This window comes from Larimichthys crocea, chromosome III, assembly GCF_000972845.2.
Source record: "Larimichthys crocea isolate SSNF chromosome III, L_crocea_2.0, whole genome shotgun sequence".
Classification (NCBI taxonomy): domain Eukaryota; kingdom Metazoa; phylum Chordata; class Actinopteri; family Sciaenidae; genus Larimichthys; species Larimichthys crocea.
In genome coordinates, this window is record NC_040013.1 from 27,621,550 (window position 1) to 27,642,305 (window position 20,756).

A 20,756-nucleotide genomic window follows, 5' to 3' on the forward strand; every position below is an offset into this window, starting at 1 on the left:
TGTGCAGGTATATTGAGCATGAATTCAAACAAAACTTGCCACAGATCACAGAAGTTTAGCCAAAATGTACATATAAGTTAAACATGTTAGGAATACGATAAAGACAAAAGAGGAACATACTGATTTATTGATGATGAATGAGGAAATGAAATGACTTGCAGTTGACAATGTGCAGTATTCTTATACAAAAACATATATATATGTTACCCATGTAACAAACAGGTGAAGGTCTTTGTATGAAATTTAATTCGGCAGTAAACTCAACATCCAGTGTTGAATAACTCACTAATAAAAGTACTCATGCTATCTTATTCTGATCACCAATATGAACTGACGTGACAAAGACAAAGGTCTTTATAACTGTACAGAAAACAGCTGATTTAAGTGTCTGTTAAGTGTCATGCAAATACATAATGTTCTCCGTTATGCTTTTCTCTGTAACTGACCAAACAATCTGACAGAGTACTTTGTTGTTTTCTGACATCTACCTTTGGCAAACGTTCCCCCATCTATGTCACTGCAGCTCTTCCAGAGAGGCGGCACTCCACTAACGTCACTATTACGTAAGGCAGGGTGATTGAAAAAGCACTGCCCTGTACATCAACGACTGGAAATGTTGTACAAATGACGTGGATTTTTCCTAAGAAAAGATCTGGCTCAAAGGGAGCACTGACATTAATAAAGTCTGAAACATTATACTTGTGATCTAACTGGAAACTTCACAACACTGGGTGTCTATAATATCGAAAAAGAGCTTGTTCTGTTGCATAGAAAACTATTACAAAAGGGCGCAACATAACCAAGCATGAACATGTACAGCTTACATTTGAGCCTGAGAGATGAATTTTTAAACAAAGTCGGGGACAAATCTAACTCAATTTACACCACTTTCCTTCACAACATGACTTATGATTACTAGAGACATAAATAAATACAATTTCTCTTGTAACATCTCGAACCTGGAATAAATTTGTCCCTAGACTTTGCTACAATTTTATTTGTCCAATTGTACAGAACTGAAATGCCTGGCTGAGAGTAAAAGCGACAAGAAAAACGGACATACAAAGGAAATACTTACAAAATAGACTTTCAAATTTGAAATTATTTAGGAATCTACAGGTGCTGGATGCTTCGGATGTTTCACAATGTAACTCAAGTCCCATGATTCTTTATGTAATTACAAATCTGTAAGTAATACAAAACTGCAGGAGTAAGTGGTAGTACAAGATAAAAAAAATTACCATCAAGGTATTAACAGCTTAAAATTGTAAAACAAAGTAAAAGAAACACTAGCATATAAAACAAAAGGCAACAGATAATCCTCCATTTCAAATGCTGAGGGTAGTATAGGGTTGTGTTTCAGGGTAAAGAAGGGGGGTTTTGGTGGTCCCTTGGCTCAGCATGAGAGCTTCTGCCCAGCCACGTTGCAAGAATCAGAGTAACCTGACTAGCATAGTGATGTGAGTCCTAGGCTTCAAAGCGTTTCGGGCAGACCATAGGAGCGATGAGGGTCCACATGTAGAGGATGAGACAGACCCAGCAGGAGGCCATCTTGATCCAGAACACTGACCAGCTGCCATCCAACAGTTTCTCAATCTTATGGTTATCATAACTGCAAGAAAAACATACGCACACAGTGAGAGAACTGACCAAAAGACACAAAGAAGGACTGATCCTCAATTAACAATCTCAAACCTGCAACAACTTTTTTTTTGCCACTTGACAAGATGATGCAGCAGCTTTTTTAAGTTGACATAGCAGGTTTGTTTGCAAAGAGATGACAGTGTATACACACGGCTGATATGAAGCAACATTAGTCAGTGTAAGTCAAATATTTACACTGTTTTTAGCTCTGTTTTGTTCTACAGCATTTCTACCGCCTGCACGAACAAAGTAATGAGGTAGATGGTGATAAAGCTCGATAATACTGAGGGGAATCTTTAAAAAATCAGGCGATACGTTATGAGCCTTTTACACAATCATTTGATCAATTGTTATTATATGAATATTAATTATAGCCACTTTAAACCAATTAAGACTATACTAGCAATCTTCAGTAAGATAAAGTTTAACTCAGACATTATCAACTGTCATAGCAGGAAAAGCAGAGATTTAACTAATATTTAATATAATATAATTAACAATGGCCATTAAGTGTCCAAGAAAGCCACAACAGGACCCTGTAAAACGGTAATCAAACATGAAACAGAAAGTCAAAATGGAAAGCAGATGTGAATCAACAATCAGAACCAGATTTAGAATCAGAAGATCACGTACTGGAACCAGTTGGTGACGGTCATCATGACGTAGAGTGATCCCAGGAAGAAGACAAAATGGAAGTAGGCATAGCTGTAGATGGTTCCCTCTCTCTCATCGTAGAGCACATTTTGGCCTGAACCAGTCTTCTCCTCATCATAGTCATCTAAAAAAAAAAAAAAAAGCGTGGATGGATGTGGGTGAGTTTTGATATAATTGGCATTTGATCATTTTGTACTGATTTGATGAAACAATATGTAACTCACAAACAGAATATGTGTCCTAGTGGTGATCATTTCCGATGGTGACATTTGCCAACATATAACCATTTTACTTCCAGCAGGGGGCAGTGTCAGCCTACCTTCAATTCCACATCACCTCTATTGCTGCTTCACTGTGTCATACTAACCTCCTAGTAACAGTGACATCATCTGTGTTTGCTGACCAATACTTTCTCACCATCCTCAATCTGGCTGAGGAATAGCAATGAGCATAGCCCCCCTGTGTGCAAACACTAAGGCTGGGGACTTATGCATACACACTGAACAGGCTGGAGAGGCAGAGTAGAGAGGGGGAGGAGGGGAAAAAAAAGAAGACGGGATTTGACTCTCCTCACCTGTGTCATCTCCAAAACAGAAACAGCAGCGAGCTCTCTGCAGGATAAAGAAAAAGATAAAGGTTACCACTGATCTGTAATGAACACACACTACATCTCTTGGGCCTGATCTATTTAATTTCATGTCTAATCAGGAGTATCGGGTCATTTGGGTTTTCTGTTTAACCGGTCTGTATATTCCATTAACACCTAGTGAGATATGAATATTTGTGTGTTTACCTCAGTCTCTGGCTCACTGTTTCTACACACTCTGAGTGCTGCAGAGCTTCGCCTGGTGGTGGACGTCAAGCTAGAGGGAGGGTGAAGAAAGAGAAATAGTGAAAGAGATATAAAGACAGCTGGAGGTAGAGAAAGGTTGCAATTCCATCACTTTGCATTTTTCCAATAATTTCCAGTTTCAGATTGCTGTGGAGTGTAACTCCCTCTTCTTCAGGGAATGACCACAAGAGACATGATGCCTCCACTTGATGGAAAACACATGTGAACAAATGAAAAAAAGCCAGAGTGCTTGTCTCTCACTCCTGTAGCCTAGCCACAGCCAATCATGTGCTGCCTCTCCGGAGTCAAAGCCAATCAAAACTACCCTGTCTCTGTCACTACAGCCTGCCGTAAAACACATTATTTTTATTCCACAATGCCTCCAACATAGCTGCTGTTAATGGGATGGATTGTAGCCTTTGCATAATTTCTCAACTCTTAAAAATGTAGCATCATTACATATTACAGAAAAACGTGTGTGTGTGTGTGTGTGTGTGTGTGTGTGTGTGTGTCTCACCAAGAGTAAAGGACGCAGCAAAACAGGATAACGGTTCCCAAAGCGGTGACAATTTTCTTGTCGCTCTCCGTCCCGGAGTTGAAGGGAAACACACACACGGTTGTGTTCACACCGTCTCTCTCCACCACTAAAAAGAAAGAATGTGCAGACAGAGATGGATGAGGTGAAAAGGAGTGGAGAGATTGTGAAAGATGCATTGAGTGTGTGTGTATTTTGGCACAGTGTCAGCAGCAGCAAAAGGAGGGGAGAGGAAAATGTAGAGATAATACAACATAGAGAAAGTATAAAACCACCAACGACCTCAATAACAGTATGTAGTATACGTAGGTGTTACTACTGGTAAGATTATCTTCACAATAGCAGATGGAATTGCATTTTATATAACACATTTCAAGTCTTCCGGCCTCCCAGAGAGCTCAAAGTATCTCAGCATAGAATATTATCTTGGCAACTGCTGTGGAAAACAGAAGCACTGTAGAGATGGACACACTCAGTCTCTGCAGAGAAATTTGTTTGAGAATCGCAACTTTCTCTGAAGCTTTTAATAAACTTTGTTTTTCTTTTATTAATCGTAATGCCTTATCTTAAGAGGAAGGCCTCGCTGTATTATGTTTGGTTTATGTTTCTTGCCTCTCGGTGTAATACAACTTTTCACTGAACAGATGTGCAGGATTACTCATCTGTTCCATTTAAACACACCCCTCAAAACAACAAATGTCCACTCAGTAGTTTTTCCTGTCACCGTCAACTTCTATCTGTTGATCTAAGCTGATACACAACTATGACTATGATTACTAGGTGGAGACGGGTGTCTGTTCAGACTCACTTTCTTTTGGTTTGCTGGAGAAGGCTGAGAAGGTGAGGTACATGACGTACAGACTGATGACTCCTGGCTGCAGCAGGCCTGATGTGGGCTGCACTGTAGGGACACAAAGCCGAACACAGGATTTAATTATAACTGGCGATACTGACTGAGATTGCTGGCTTGGTGAACATGTATTTAAAAATATACTTTCAGTCTAGCCAATAGTCTTACTTATTGCTACTTTCTATCACTATACTATTTTTGATGTGTTAAAATGTGCTGCCATTCGTGAACTTTAATTGTGAACCTAAATGCAAATGCTTGTATTTGCATTTGTATCACACAGTCAAATGAGACAATGTGCTTGTGAGTGCAGGTTCTCACATTTCTGTATGCATGGGGAGATGGCCAACAGGGAGACGATGAGGCACAGGCTGCCGTTGATGCCCAAGAAGACCTTGTTGAGCAAACAGGCCTCAGGGTCTGTGTAGAACAGACCCATGAAGACAACGGCGCCTACCGCAAAACTGAACAGCAGCAGTGTCACCAAGGCCAAAGCTGCGTACCACATCCGATTATACTTTACTCCTGAACTCCTGCAAACAGAAACATAAGGGAGAGAGGGAGAGAGAAAACAGACAGCAGGAAGGGAAAACATAACGTGAACAAGGGTAAAGCAAATTAAATAAGTAAAACAGATCAATTAAGCAGGGAAAAAGCAAATGAAACTGACGTCCTAAAGAAAAGTTCAAAGAAGGAGAAAGGTATGTTTGGTGAGTTATTTCTGCATAAGACAAGAAGACAGGGTTATAGCTGATTAAGTGCTTTCACATCAGATTTATTTGACTGGAAATTTACAGTTTTACTAAAAAACTGAATAATGTGTACATAAAAATACACATTGAGAAGTTTACTTCATTGGTTACGAACCCTTTAAAAGGTTTTTGAAACATTCTGTGTGTCTGTGTGGGAAGAGGAAGGGGAAACTCAGTGCACACTCCATATGTATCCTGTGAATCTGCCCAAAGCTGTCCTGCTGCCAAGCCTCCTCTCTGTTCCATTTAAACACAAAGCTACATGACTCCTTCTTTCCAAACTTTTTTACAAGACATACAAATAGCCACACAGAAGAATTTCCCACCCTGTTACTATTTACAGGGCATCCATGCTTACATAAGTGAGCCAGACGCCAATTAAGTAGGTTAAAAGAGAGACAGGAGCAGACATGTTGGTCTTACCAGTTTGTGTTCCATCTGTGTGCGAACTCCACCAAGAGCATGAGCTGGATAAGGAGGAAAAAAAAGCCGCCAACAGCTCCTACGTAGCGCCATACTGTGGCATTGAAAAGGGGAACAGACAGGGAAATTAAGTCAGGTATTTGTGACTTACTGCAAGATGTTGCACTTGCGTGCTATGAGTTTATATTCACACTACAGAAAGGATGGCAGTGAACGGCAATTTTGTAAGTTTGTGTGGAGGGTGGCCATTTATTTGAGTTAGCTTAAAAATGACATATCTACTGAAAAACTGCACTACATTACTTTAAGTCTTTTCTTTTTACTTTATGTGTCTACAACTTTTTGCAACAATGATGACATGTTATCAGAAAAATAAATTAAATGGCCGCATTGCAGCTCTGTTGAGTTTACTCTACTTTACCTTCAAGAAAGATTTTCTCATCTGGGAGGAAGAAGCCTCCAGCACAGCATGCCGCCAGCACAATAAACTTCAGCAACCAGAACCTGACATTAAAAGCAGCAGTAACATCGAGTTAAGTTAGTAACAGAAAATTTAAAAAAATGAAATAATAACATTCAAAACAATGAATTTGTCAGAATTTGAGTATTAGAAAGGGAAACACAAGAAATACAGAATATGTAGTAACAAATATAGGATAACAAGTGTTTATGTTTCTCAGAATTTAGGACTAGTGTGTAGGACTGAGTGCCAGCTAGCAGTGTAGTTGTTGAATACAACCACATCGGCTCCTACCTTCTTATAAGATTGCAAAATTCTGGAAATTTTCAAAGCTGGAAACTTTCCATGGGAATTAGCAGGAATTTATGGCAATTAACAGGAATTTATGGATAGGATAGCTAGCTGATAAGTTAGATGCTTTGCATTGACCATTAATGATGGATGATAATTACCCCCAATTTCCAGTTAATTCTCATAAAATTCCCATAGAAAGTTTCTGATTTGGAATATTTCCAAAATTCCCCAGCTTAACTTCCCATTGATTTGGAATATTTCCAAAATTCCCCAGCTTAACTTCCCATGAAAAGGTTTCTGTAAATTTACTGGAAATTTCAGCCCCTTTGCAACCCGACCTTCTTAGCGTGAAAGAGAAGCTGTGGATGAATTTAGGGTGCTTACCACATATTTAAATGAATGTACACTGTTTAACTCCTGACTGAGAGAAAAGACAGAAAGAGGAACAAGGCCTTCTTACCCATTATGCACAGCTGCCCTCCAGCCTTTGCTGTTGTTGACTCGTATGGTGAAGAGGGAGAAGAGTAAGAAGAAGCAAGACATGCCGAAGCACACCTTGTAGACGGCTGAGTAGCCGACCAGAGTTTTGCAGTTCTCGCCTGCATTCATCTTCTCGCACAGTTTACTGTAGAAGGGGATCTGATTGACAAAATGACAAACCCAAAATAATTTGATTAGATCATTATGGGGTTTGAAACCCCCCCCCACCTCTGCTCATGTTTGTCTTGTACGTGGCTTCAGAGAAAAGGACCCAATAGCATCTGTTCTGAGCGTTACGCCTCTAAAGGAATAGAAAGAGAGAACAGGCAGCAACAACAACCCCTCTTTCTCTCCATGAAGCCCTCTTTCATCCCCTGTTCTCTACAGGCTGTTAGAGGGGCCTTACAACTAACTGTCAGTGTACACAAACAAAAGACACAGATGAATAAATTATCCGCCTTTTGTCAGCAAGTCAGAAGGACTGGGAGAGCGAAAAGCAGAAAGAGCATGGACAAGAGAGAAAAATTGGGTGATACGTCTTTAAATATATTTCCAAAATGTATTCCAAACAACAGTGAGCTGCATAAAAAGAGGAGAGTGTGGCCAGAGCCAGTAAAGTAGATAAGGACTTTGCTGTGGCCTTCAACTGGAAATTGGAAGTGCTTCAGTGGCTCAGTGCCAACAGAAGAGACATTATTTGAAATGATTACCACAGAACGGAGGCTCAAATGTCTGCTCCCTTCTCCGATGTCCCCGAATGTAGAGGTGTGAATCAAAGTCAAATACAAGAGCTGATTTTCAGACACAAGCCATGCTTTGAGAGAACTACAGATCTTTACTTTCAGAGTATTCAAAGTATTTTGATCCTGAAGTTGTACACATGGGTGAGACGCCAGCGGATTGAGTTGTCATCACCTCAGTGTGTAGCACAGTCCAGAGCCAGATCACAACATAGAGTAAAAAGCCCATTTTGGAGCTTTTGTCTCACGTTGAGGACCATATTAGCATGTCCATGGTGTAGTGATTAAGAGGGAAAGGGGGCCGGCTGTTTCAGACAGCTGTAAATCTCTTGAGAAAAAGACCAGCACTCTCATATGCACAATGGCTGCTCTCTTAGCTGGGACTACCCACTGCGCCCAGTGTGTGACTGACAGTGTTCGTGTATATGTGTATATATGTGTGTGTAACTCAGCAGGCTTTGCGTGGGGCTATCAGAGGCCATTTTGTGCCTGGATGGGCCTTTTACAGGGTTCTCTTCTTACAAGGAGAGAGACACAGCAGGGAGTCGTTTTAATGCTGTACAGTAGGACACTGCCGGAGAAAGAGATTGGTGGAAAAATGTCACTGTCTTCAAATAGCGCTCTTAGTTGAGGAAGCTTGCAGTATTGCCATAGTAACACAGTCAGCTGAGGGTATTCTTCCCAGATTCTGTATAGAAACATCATTATTCCCCGCTTACTCTGCCTTCTAGTCTGATACACACTGTGCACACTGTGCCTACAAGCAGTAACATCACCCCTCGACCTCAGATATTCAGCTATCAATATTGACACAGACAAAAAGGATGAGAAGACAACGTATCAGGACATCATCTTTGACATTTTTACATCATCTGGGTGAGACAGACTGTGCCATATGGATGATGAGGATAACTGCACAGCAGCAGATAACAGTACCCCCCATGAGTCTTCCAGTTGAGTTGGAATTACTCAGAAACAACCACAGTCTGTATGATTATTCAAAGAGGTAACATGGGGGAAAACACACGATAGCTTCAGATCAAAAGAGAGACAAAGAGAAAGAGAAGGCCTCCTGTGTATCTCCTGACTAGGTGGGCGGTTAAAAACAAAAAGCTACCAGCCTGAACTCCTGCCTGCACATGGGGACTTCGAGGTAACATAGAAGAATGTCTGCTTTGCCTGTAGCAATATTTTAAATCTTTCATTTTGCCTGTTAGCACTGACATGGAAATGCTGGAACATTCACTGAAATTCTGTTCTGTTTACAGCAGAGCGCTATGGTTGGCTCACCTTACAAGACAACATCCAATATCAAAATATATATAGAGTATGTGCAACCCGCAAATACAACATTGCTCTCTTTCTCCTTGTCAGTTTCCTCGTCTAGAACGTTTCCGTCTAATGACAGTCAGGCCTCATTTTGTGTACAGTTGCTAACTTCTGCAATCTGAAGCCTGGGGAGTGAGTATAGACATTAGCAGCAACCCAAACAGTGTAAAAGGTCACAGCACTGAGGCTACTGTTGGCTTGGTTACTAGAGCCTCTGAGCAGACTCCCAGATTTCTTTTCAGTAAAATGGGCCATTTGCAAAACAACAGAAGAAGACTTAATGGCTTTACAGGCCTAAATAGATATATTCTTTACTACTGCTCTTCACAATCAGAAAGCTGCAAATATTTAACATGTAGGTCTGAAAGTCCTTGCCCAGAAAAAGGCTCAGTTTCCTGAATTGAATATAGCAACCTATTATGTGCACTGCAACCACATTTCTTATGTTAAATACTTCAAATTATTGGGACAGAAACTATGCAAGCTAAGCAGCAGCTATGTGAAACGTTAGCAGTTATATATGCTGTATAGTAACAAAAACACAGTGTGTGTGTGGCAAAACATAACATTTTTCATAAACTAAGAGAAATACAGGAGAATTGTGACCCCGACAGAAAATGAAACAGGAGTCTCTGGAAAATGTGGAAGGTTGGCAAATATGCTGCCAATGACCACAGACACATGGATGAAACCACACACATTCACAGCTCCCTACAAGATAATCTTGATAAGAACAACAGCTGAAACTGTGCCGAGTGTCAAACCAAAAGAAGTCTGTGACTATACAGTTGTCTACACAACCGCATGCACAGGAAATCATGAGTTGATCTGAATAGATCTCATCACAACTTATCGCCATTATGGTATTACAGAGGTACGTATCTATTAGAGGCTTTTAGGGCTGAGGGTTTCAAAACCACTCCACTCACTCATTTAAAATAAAGCTGTTAGAGATTTTCTTTCTGAGCTGTTTATTCCTGCTGACCTTCTTACAATGAACACTTTTATCCATATACCATTCAGACCTTTCAAATGCATCCATAATTCACACAGTTAAAAAGTGTGTATATGCTGTGGGAGAGAGTGACATTTTGATGTGTGTGATTTATACACTTACATTGTCTCTCAACTCTTGCTCCACAGTTGGCGACATCATGATGACACAGATGATGGTGACCAGCAGGAAGTAGAGGGCATACATGAATCGGGTCCCTGTGGACTGTTTGATCTTGGGGCAGCAGTTACAGCAGCATGAGCAGGCTGCTGAGCCGCAGCAGCAGGCCAGCTGCAAACAGAGAATAATGAAAAGAAACATTGTCATTATCGACATTCTGCTACAGATATATTGCATTTACAGGACACTTTGACCACAGTTCAAGTGCCCATTTTGCAACAATCTCAAAATGTCAGCACAAAGATAGATAGTGCACATCTTTATTGGAGGTAAACAAAATTCCCCAGGAACACTAAATTATTATAACATTATAACATGAAGAAAACAATAATAAACAAATGCTTTTCAGTAAAATTATACTGAAATAGAGCAGTGGACAAAACATAAGAAGGTCCTTTCAGTGAAAATTCAAAACAAGATACTCAAATCTTTGGGATTATACACAGGATTGTGTTGTTATGTTCGATAGTAATAGACAGGGGTCAAGTTATTTTATTTATACAGCCTAAAATCATAATCTGAAAAACACATTCAGTAGAGGCAAATGCCTTAAAAGAACAAGACAAAAGAAAAAAAAACATTTAACCAGAAAAAAAAAGGGAGGGGAGAGCACCAAGGGAGGGATTACTCTTCAAGGAACAGACAGAATATGGACAGAAATAGCAGGAGTAAAATACAGTTGGTTAAACCTTAGAAGCCAAAAACAAGGAGCTATACTTAACAATAAGGAGTAGTCTTTTCATGAAATATACCTTTATTAATATAAGTTTAAAAGTTCAATGTATCTAAGAGACCTTAAATATACAATATACAAAATGCTAAAACACATTATAGTAAAAAAGGTGCATGCTTATGAACTTCTCTTTTTTACGGCTGCGACTCTTGGCAAAATGTAATGTGGAGCAGTGTGTGTTGCCTCCTGGAACATTGTCATGTTTCCAGAGTTTCAGCTTTCACAATCCTCCAACAATTACCACTTCCTGGAGGTCTGAGCAAAATTATGGCAACTTGCTAGACAGGGGGAAACTCAGAGAAGACACTCGCCTGACAGTCTCTTTGCTCGTTGACAGCCACTATCACAAGGGTTAGAGTTAAACCCCCCTGCCTTTACAGTGGGAGCGCTTGGTCAATGTAGACAGTGAAGTCTTGTCCAAAAAACACACACACACATACACATACACTCACAGAGCCCTACTGTTTCTTCTGACAGGCTCTCATACAGGAGGACAGCCTCATAAAGACAGGCCCTGTGTTCTATTTCGGAAAGAGGTCTCTACAATTATACAGTATAATGTCTTTCCACCCCACCCTGCTTGTGGAAGCCTCCTACTCCTCAGCCTGCAGAAAACACAGAGCTGTGGTGAAAGGTGAACTTTCTTTGATGTGGTCTACAGCTGAGGTGTGGTACCCTGGTGGAGGGCTTACACGCACTATTTCCCTTTTTTCGCCATTATGAGATGAGATACAGACTTTGCTAATGATAAGGAAAAGGTGCTTGTGTGGGTTACGTGCCAAGGCCAGTCTGACCATGATTCAGTCATTTTGAGCTAGTGCTGTCATTATGACATTGGATGAGAGGTAGGAAGTTATGAGCAGGTTGGGGCACTGTCGAGCAGGCAATGGAGTAGGTCAAGTTTGGTTTGATCGGAGCTGAAAATGCACTGAGGATTTTGACTTTCTTTGAAATGAGTTACAAACGGTGAAAATAGAAACAAAGGAAGTTATGAGCAGGTGGGAAAAGACAAACCCCAAGGCCAACAGGACACCCCAACCGTAAAGCTCAAATGTATCTGAGAATCCTCTCATGATTAATAAATGTTTATGTTTTCTATCTAGACCTCATAGTGTGTCCTAGCAAAATAAATTTGATTTGTCATCAGTAATCTTAGCCCTTGTCTGTGAGTGTGTCCTAAGCCGGGGTCTGTAATCTGGCCAGGGTGTACTGATCTAGTAAAGCCAGTGTGCAACATTGTCTGATGCACTGCGTTCCGCTCCAGATGCCACTAATCTGTGGTATGCTGCAGACTCGTGGAACCACACAGACAGGATCAAGACACTTCTCTGCCCACATGGCCCTGCTCCCTGCTCTGTCTGTCCAGAGGTTTCCAAGCTAGTCTCTTCTAGAGAGCTTCTTAATTGTTTTTTGCCTCAAGGTGAAGAATGGTTATTTATAGCCTTGCCTTCTTGATGCAAGCTGTGTGTTGTCGGTTTAGTTCTCTAAACAGAATCCAATGTGAAACCAACCAACGATTTTGCTATCCAGTTCTCCCTAAGAGATGAGAAAAGGTTTGCTAGTTTGCTCTTGGTTGATTTGGTTTTTAGAAATTGTGAGGTACAAAATAATTTATCTATACACTTTATAAAATCAAGAACAAACATCACCTTTTGGATCAGAAATCAACAGAGTGGGACAGGATGGCACAGGAAGTAAGGAAACTTCTGAAAGTCTGAGTTCAAGCACTTGTGATAGTATGTGTCTGTCTTATGTCCTAGAAACAGTTGGGGAATTCCTCCCAGAGAGAGCACTTTTTCATCAGATAGCTTCAAATGATACTGTATGATAAACTGGACAAAAACAAGGCTAGAGACTGAACATTTATGAGCCACAATTTCCCTGTTATGTCCTTGTTTGTAATCTAGAATTTTGAAGCAGTTTGTAAAGTCTGTTTCAATATGAGTATAAATTCATCATTGATAATCATTCTGACATTTAATAATGATGATGGCTGTTTGCAACATGCAAATGTATATTCAAGGGTGTTTGCATCTATCGTTGGCATTTCGTGTAGAGGAAATAAATATGGAATATACTAGTCATAAGTTTGTTTTCATTAGGGTAAAATCACCTGAAATTACCCGAAGAGCTTTTTATATCTACAGAGGGAGTTGGTCCTCTTCTATGGAGTCTGCCATGTTTCTACAGTAGCCCAGTGCAGACAAACCAAACACAAACTCTAGATAGGGCCTTTTACGTTTTTTCAGAGTTTCACACCCACTTTAAGTTCTCGCACTAGCTTGGAAGGGGGGTGAGGTGAGGGGTGTTCAGTTGGTTGCAATCTGCAAGTTTACCTCTAGATGCCACTAAATCTCACACACTAGACCTTTAACAAATCTGATAAAAAGAATGCATATCCATATTCTGTTTTAATCATCAATCTACAGAGTTTTATCATCTTGCCTCATTTAAATAGTCCATGTTATTATGCAGACATAAGAATAGCAGAAAAACATATCATCATAATTCCTCCCCCTTGAGCTATCTGTTTATCGGTTTGGGGAACAAACACAAAGCCTTCTTTGATGCCAGATCAAACAACGCGATAGACCAGCTTGCTCCAAATCAGGATTCAAGTGGGTATTGTTAATATCTATTCATGAATTATTGTGGAAGTAGGCATTACGCTCATGTGTACACAATTGCCCAGTGTTTGAGATACAAAAGAAGAATGCATATATGAGGCTTGAAATGTTGCCTTCAAGGCTGCATGTAGATATTTCAGACTTTTAGCCTTGAATCCAAAAGTTTTATGCATGTGGCCCCTGGTTTCCATTAGACTACACAGAGCTTAACAGGATAAGCTGTTTCCTTTGTCTCTGCTGCAGCCACGTCTTTCTCAATGGCCGATTAATTAACCACAACAGACTGAAAGTAAGCAGGAAAAAAGCAGGATGATTTAACTTGTGAGGGTATTTAGATTTCATTAGTTAGGGGGTGTTTCACCAGTGGACTGCACACAGCGAGGGGGCCAACAGCAAACTTGATGGGTGGGAGGGGGAGTCAGGAGAGAGTATGAATGTCTCGGGGAATTCCACCATACACAGATACAAAGAGTATCCATGGTAACCAACGCTGACCCTACCCACTTCATGAGGCATCCACCCCCTCCTCCACCACCACCAGCATGTCGACAGGTGGTCAGCGTGTCTGCCATGTACACCCCTACTTCAATATCAACAGCTACCCCCCACTGGCTTGTCATATTGCTCGAGCAACCCGTCCCAAAGCTCATCACAGAATGCAACAACAACGTGGCACTTTAGCCAATTTGGCCAGTCTAGATTTACCAGATTTAAACTAAGCCACAACTCTCCACTGATGCCTCACTACACTGTGTTTGTGGGACTCTCAACAAAACAAAGACTTGTCTCTTTCTCACTAAGCCTGAAGCTTTGTTTCACCCTCTTCATCTCATTTCCTCCATCCTCCCCCACCGTGCTTCTCGGAGACTTATTGTCGTCATCTCCTGTCTTATTTTCTCCTCTTCACCCTTTCTTTGTTATCTTCTGCTGCCTTTAACCCTAAATCACTCACTCCCCAGCGCTCGGCTGCTCTCCAGCTAGGGGTCAGGAGAAAGACGATATTCCTCAAAGCACACAGGAATCAGCTTTACATGGAGAGGATGGACACAACACAGCAGTGAGAATACCCTCAGGAAATGAACCTTAATGCTATTCAGGTTACAGAGTCAGAATTTGTCTATATGACCTTGGATTGTTCAACAAAGACCTACAACTGGATTCTAGATCAACAAGCCCGATACAATCCTACATGCAGACAATCTCAAGACCACATCTGTGATTAGACTGTCAGCGTTTAACAGAGCATTGATGATAATTACCATGTTTTTCCCTCCTCCATTATCTACCGTCTTATTATCCTTGACCCAGCAGTGACGAAAAGGACTGCAGTATTTAATAACAAACAGGAAATGGAAAGGGTAACAAAATCAAACACACAAGTGTAAACTCTGGAGTGCTCACACAGACACAACTGCCTACGCAATACGAACGGACCAATCGCAAAAATAGGTCACTCACGCAATAACCACAGCAAAGGAGAATAAAGAGGGGGGAGACAGATACAGAACCAGTTATGGGTTTTCTCTTTATATAAATCAGGCTAACCAAGCTTGAGTGAGGACATCACACACACAAATTCTGGATGGATATCTAAAGAAAAACATTAGACATGCGACATTTGTAAGTATTTGGCACCAGGCTACAGATATGAGCTGTTCCTGATGTGGCTGACACAGACTTCCCCCTCCCATGGTTTGAGCAGAGGGGAAAACTCCCATCAGCTGACTTGAGATGAGATGTGGACATTCATGTTTATCAGTAAGGAGAAAAAAAAAAACAGTGGAAGTTTATAGCAGCACAGACAGACATGACTCATGACTCATGACGAGTACAACTCGACTGGAAGAATGTGTGTGCATTCGTGAGAGGATAAACCTTGGGTTGATTCAACCTATCAGTTGTTTGTTGCCACATCTAATACATTCATCTTTCACCCGTCCTACTTTGCTTTAGTACATTCTGCCTTTCAAACGTAGTCTGTGCTGTAGCTGAGCTGGCTGCTTTTCAACTGCAGGAACTCCCTGTTTGTTAGAGCTTAATGATAGTGGCCACTGGATAAAGTTAACCACAATGAATCATGACAGACGAGCGAAAGGTTCAGATGAAATTGTAGACACACCCTCTATGCTCATATTACAGAAATGCTTGGAGTTGAACGGAGTGAGGAGAAACAAGAGAAACAAAACTTTAAAAAGGGGGGGAGAAGCGAAACTAAACACTTAGCTTAACTAAACAATAAGATACCAGGCAGTATCTTTCTCACACGCAAGTTAGGTCGGCCCAAACTCCAGACTAAGACCTGGGCCCTTAGCCTATATTGTGACTGACAGCTCAACTATTGTCTATATAGCTAGGCAGCTGTATACACACAGCAAAAATGTATCACTGCTCTGTTTCCTATACACAAAGGGAGGTCTTGGCAAATACAGCCCTAGCTACAACCAAGAGAAAGAAACTTAAGTCCAATGAACAGAAAAGAAAAAAAAGACAGAAGAATGGAGGTACAGTGAAAAAAAAAAAAAGTGCAGAAATGAAACAATCTCATGCAGACAAAGGACTCCGTCACAAAAATAACTTGAAGGAAACAGACCAAACAAGAACGGGAAGACCGTCAGGACACAAGGCAGTAGCAGATAAACATCATACTAAGAGGCCTATTTCACTTCCTAAAATGTATTGTTTGTTAACGTGAGCGTAGCTTCAGTGCAGAACTATACACAAAGTCATGCGGTTCCTAGCCAAAGCCTTACTGCAAGTTGCAAGAGTTAGATGGCATTTCACAGAGTTACATCAGCACCAAAAAAAGAAAAGACAAGACATGGGACATGGGAAGATGTGCACAAGGAGAAGGTGGAGGAATACATTATCGCTGCTGTAAGACAGATCAGAGGGAGACCAAAGAGATGAAAGATGGCCATCGATGTCCCCGGTGGGAAAACAAAATCCTGCTGCTGCTGACCACAGCGAAATTCCTGAGGGGAAGCTGAAAATAGCAGACATGTCTCACATGGACACAGGTGGTCAGTTATTCTTATGGTATTACTGATCCAGAAATATAGGTTTGAAGAGATGGTTACACATGTTTGGTGGCTGTAGTTTCAAGTGATTTTACAGCTGTTTTTAGGATCACCTACCCATGTCTGTGTGCTGCAATCTCAACAACAACGAACCTCTAAATTGCCATCTGATGGTAACAGCTGTTGTGTGAACGCTGCTGAGCCACTGAGATGCTTTAGATTTTACGTTACACTTAACTTGCTTCAATTATGGAGTGCATATTCAAAACGACAGAATTACTGTTTTGCTTGCCTCGCCCTCATAAAGTTTGAATAAAGCATGATTTACTGGAGAATCCTTTGTTGATTGCAAATCCACTGCGTATAAGTGTAATGCTTGATATCTTACTCAAGGATTGTTTATCAGGGAGGATTCTTAGGGAACAACAGTCTCTCGTATCCTCCAGGCTTGTGTACCCTGCCAAAGTAGCCTGTACCATAGCTGTGCTGCGTACAGACACCCACATGGTTTCAGTCCTGTCCCACACTCACAGCCAATGCTTGCAGCGCTTTGGACAAAACTCAACACTGAGCTAAGCCTACCCCCCTATCCCATCACAACATGGCATACATCCCTGATCCCACTGAGAAATTACGAGCGAGTTGCCCCCACACCGTGCCTACTCCTCTCTCCAAATCTAACCCAAACAACGCCCACCCTCTCCCTTAATTTCCACCTCTGAGCCAAAGAGGAAATTAGCAGACCACACATCAATCTGGGCCACTCTAAACCTCGAGAGAGCTACATATATGCACAGGGAAAAAATGTTAATTACAAGTATACACATAAATAGAGATGGCGACAAAACTAAATGGGCCGTCTGTGACACGGGGATCAACACACCACCAGCTCAGCAAAACTGATCTTATTGTTTGTCCTTCGTTTTCTCTCTTAATCCTTCCCTGTTTTCATCATTCCCTGCTTTGAATAGGACAGGAAATAGAGGCAAGTTCCCCTTAGATGAGGGATGAGTCTGTGTAATTAAATTCCTAACCAGACCAGCTCAGCAGTGGTGACCCTGTGGTCAAAAACAATCTGTTAGTTGAAAAAGGACACTCAGCACTGAAGAAAAACCTCTTTTAACCCTTTAAAAGATGTCTGTATGGAATCATTATGTCAATCACATTTTCTAAAACCCATGTGGATATATTTAAATTTCTTGTTTTGTCCAATAAGCAGTCCAAAAGCAATAAGTTAAATTTGCAATCACGGAGGGCAAGATGAGTGATTTACTACCCTTTTAAGTCATTAAGAAGAAAAACTGCTAAAAAAACTTTACAAATCAAGTATTTGTTTCTGCATAAATCTCTTAAACAACTTCAGCCCTGCTCAGAACTACCAACCATTCAATCATTTTGAGGATTTTGACCCTTTAAATGACTACGGTACTTGTTTGATTACTTGATGTCACTGTTATTCATTTTAAGATAAACCACACAAGTAGGGTTAAAAGTGTTGGAAGTGAAAAAACTTGTTTTTCACAGTGTTCTGTTGATCTATTAGAAAACTAAAATTTACCTTAATAGAAGGTATATGTATAATTTAGTTCATTTAGTTGTTGTCCTTAACTAATTCAGGAACACAAGGCAGATGTGACATTTGGTACATCATAAAAATGTTAAATTGGAGCTGTCCAGCTGACACTTGGCACTGAAGAAAAAACATTGTTCAAACAACTGTTCAAAGATATTGTTATATGGTATCGATATGTCAATCACATTTTATAAATACCCACATGGATATATTTACACTCACAGAGGACACTCTCTCAGTTTATTTTCAATTAATAAAAGATTAATTGTTTAAGCTGTTTGTTGTTTATATCATGTGGTTTATTACAGACAACCCTAAAAAACTGACTTCAAACATCCCCCAAAAACAAAAGAAAAAAGTAAGCCAAACCATATTCTTTCAATAGCAGGTATATGTATAATGTAGTGAGTTATTGTGCAACTTTAAACACATTATTCATTCAGAAAGTCAACATCAAACAGAGGTATAGGGTAGAGGTGGACTGGCTAAAAAAGAAATGCTAAAAGTTTTGGAGCTGGTGGATGCAGTGTTTCAATAAGTGCATGGGAAACTAAACAGGAAAATGGCATTGACACCTTTTTTTTATGTAGATAAGACACAACTGAGAGCTGCCAAACCACAAAGGTTTCATTCTCCGTCCAACACATCTGCGCAGAGAGCCAAACAGGACGTTACTTTGATAGCAGGTACTGTGTGTGTGCTTGAAGCTATGTCGCTTCGTCTCTCTTTGTTTGTCTTCCAGCTGCGATAACGTCACTACAGTGAAGTTATTCAGTGATTTCAGTGAGAGAAATGAAATGTTTCTTTCTCGTGTCGATGAATTACAGTCAGAGGCTGACAGGGAGGTGTCGAAAATCAGCACATTTCAAAAAAAACAGCCGTTGACTGGCCGTTAGCTGACGGTTGAGCGGCTAACAGACAGAAACAGTAAACAACACGACCTAACGTTTCATTGTAACGTTTCACTGTGTCGTCAACAACAATAAATAAATTTAAAAAAAAAAGACAAAACAAAGACAAGTCGGAGTATTGTTCACTCACCTGCGTGATACAACACGGAGTGCACATTTTGAGGGGAGACAATAAATAAATCCGTTTCCGAGTGTGACGAGCTCGCTGCTTTCCTCAGCTTTCTCTTCTTCTTCTTCTGCTGCTGCTTCTCCTCCTTCTTCTTCTTTTCACATGAAATCTCCACCAGCACACGGGAAACACAAACGCGCCTGTCCTCCTCAAGCTGCTCCGTCCTCCCTCCTCCCTGCCTGGCCGCTGTCTCCCCTCCTCTTTCCTCCCTCCCCTCCCGTCTCTCTCTCTGTCTCTGTCTCTCTCTCTCCTCCCACTGACTTGCACATCACCAACAAAAACAGCCAAACAAACACACGGAGCATGTGGTTGAAACCATAGGTGAGAAACAGATGACAACATAGCTCATCACAGACTTATCTCACAGGATACAATAGGCTATACTTTCATTACACAAAAACATGTTACACAAATTTAATTGCATTTCCAATTGACACAGCAGAGAAAGGAAAACAAGCATCAACATCAAGAAAGAAAGAAAGAAAGAAAGAAAGAAATAAAAAACATTAACTAATTTAAAATAGTCTGTCTCACGCTATACTTCGCGAGCCTTTCACAAAGCCAGATGTTACACAAAGTAACATGCATTAAGAGGATTTAATAAATAAATATTTCATTGCATTTCCAACTGACACAGCAAAGAAAGGATAACAAACATCAACATTTATATAAATACACATTTTATATCCACCAGAAAGGCGTGTTAGTCTGTGAAATGAGAAAGAAAGAAAGAAAGAAAGAAAGAAAGAAAAAACATTAACTAATTTAAAAGAAATAGTCTGTCTCACAGTTACAGTAGGCTATACTTCACTGGCCTTTCACAAAGCCAGATGTTACACAAATTAAGATAGATAAACATACAGCAAGTTGATTTTTTTTAACTTATTTTTTATTAGTTTTTAACAATAAAGTTGCATCTTACATTTTCCTGTATCCAGCTGTAGACAACAATTTTACACATTATATTTAAGTTACAAGCAAATAAGACAAACTAAAGCAACAAAAAACTAATTAAATACATTAAATCAAATATACATATTCAAACATTCATACATATGCAAGCATGCATACAAACAACCAAACCCAGCTCGAAATTGTCCGCTCCATTGTATGATATCGTATAGAAACCAACAGTACTTACACTAAAAAGCAGTGAGGCATTGTGTACAAAAAGGAATTAGACATTTACCAGGGCTGAGCTGAAGGAAAAACAATACAGCACATGAAATTCATTAAGAAATGAAGAATATTTTACTAAAACGTGTACTTGTTATAAAAATTTATACTGGGGTTCAGATGTTTTAACTCATATAATGTGTGTTTCCTGTTTTTTGCATGTCTCGTGCACTTCCCTTAGTTGGCGTGTGTTTTGCTGAGGATGGCAGGGCGAGATAATTGTAGATCAGTAGTTCAAGGACAGGAGAGACAAGGACGTGAGAAACAGGCCTGAGAAGTGTCATTTTGATACATAATGTTCATTGCTGAAGAGGAGTGTCTGAGACAGCCCATTTTTAAAGAAATGTATAAGAACCAACTGTTAGAGCTCCTCAAGGAGCCTT

The 20,756-nt window shown here is 40.4% G+C and overlaps 1 protein-coding gene across 1 annotated transcript; it reads right to left on the bottom strand.

The window, feature by feature from the left end:
* Window positions 1–106: 106 nt before the first annotated feature.
* On the bottom strand, window positions 107–19,421 carry serinc5 (serine incorporator 5). The gene is made up of 12 exons (XM_010733672.3): window positions 19,159–19,421; window positions 10,111–10,278; window positions 6,905–7,083; window positions 6,112–6,194; window positions 5,691–5,784; window positions 4,837–5,048; window positions 4,474–4,566; window positions 3,648–3,774; window positions 3,092–3,161; window positions 2,873–2,909; window positions 2,278–2,422; window positions 107–1,612 (listed from the first exon to the last, which is right to left on the bottom strand). Exons 1-12 carry the CDS (start codon window positions 19,183–19,185, stop codon window positions 1,468–1,470), a joined length of 1,380 nt encoding a protein of 459 aa, XP_010731974.1. The 5' UTR covers window positions 19,186–19,421; the 3' UTR covers window positions 107–1,467.
* Window positions 19,422–20,756: the final 1,335 nt, after the last annotated feature.

Bases quoted from the DNA above. Each gene is read 5' to 3' on its own strand.
- serinc5 (XM_010733672.3), bottom strand. From the start codon at position 19,185: ATGTGCACTCCGTGTTGTATCACGCAG. The intron at 6,195-6,904 runs GTAAGAAGGCCT...TTTTAATGTCAG, and splicing joins AGGGCAGCTGTGCATAATGG to GTTCTGGTTGCTGAAGTTTA. The intron at 3,162-3,647 runs GTGAGACACACA...CCCTCCCTCTAG, and splicing joins TGCTGCGTCCTTTACTCTTG to CTTGACGTCCACCACCAGGC.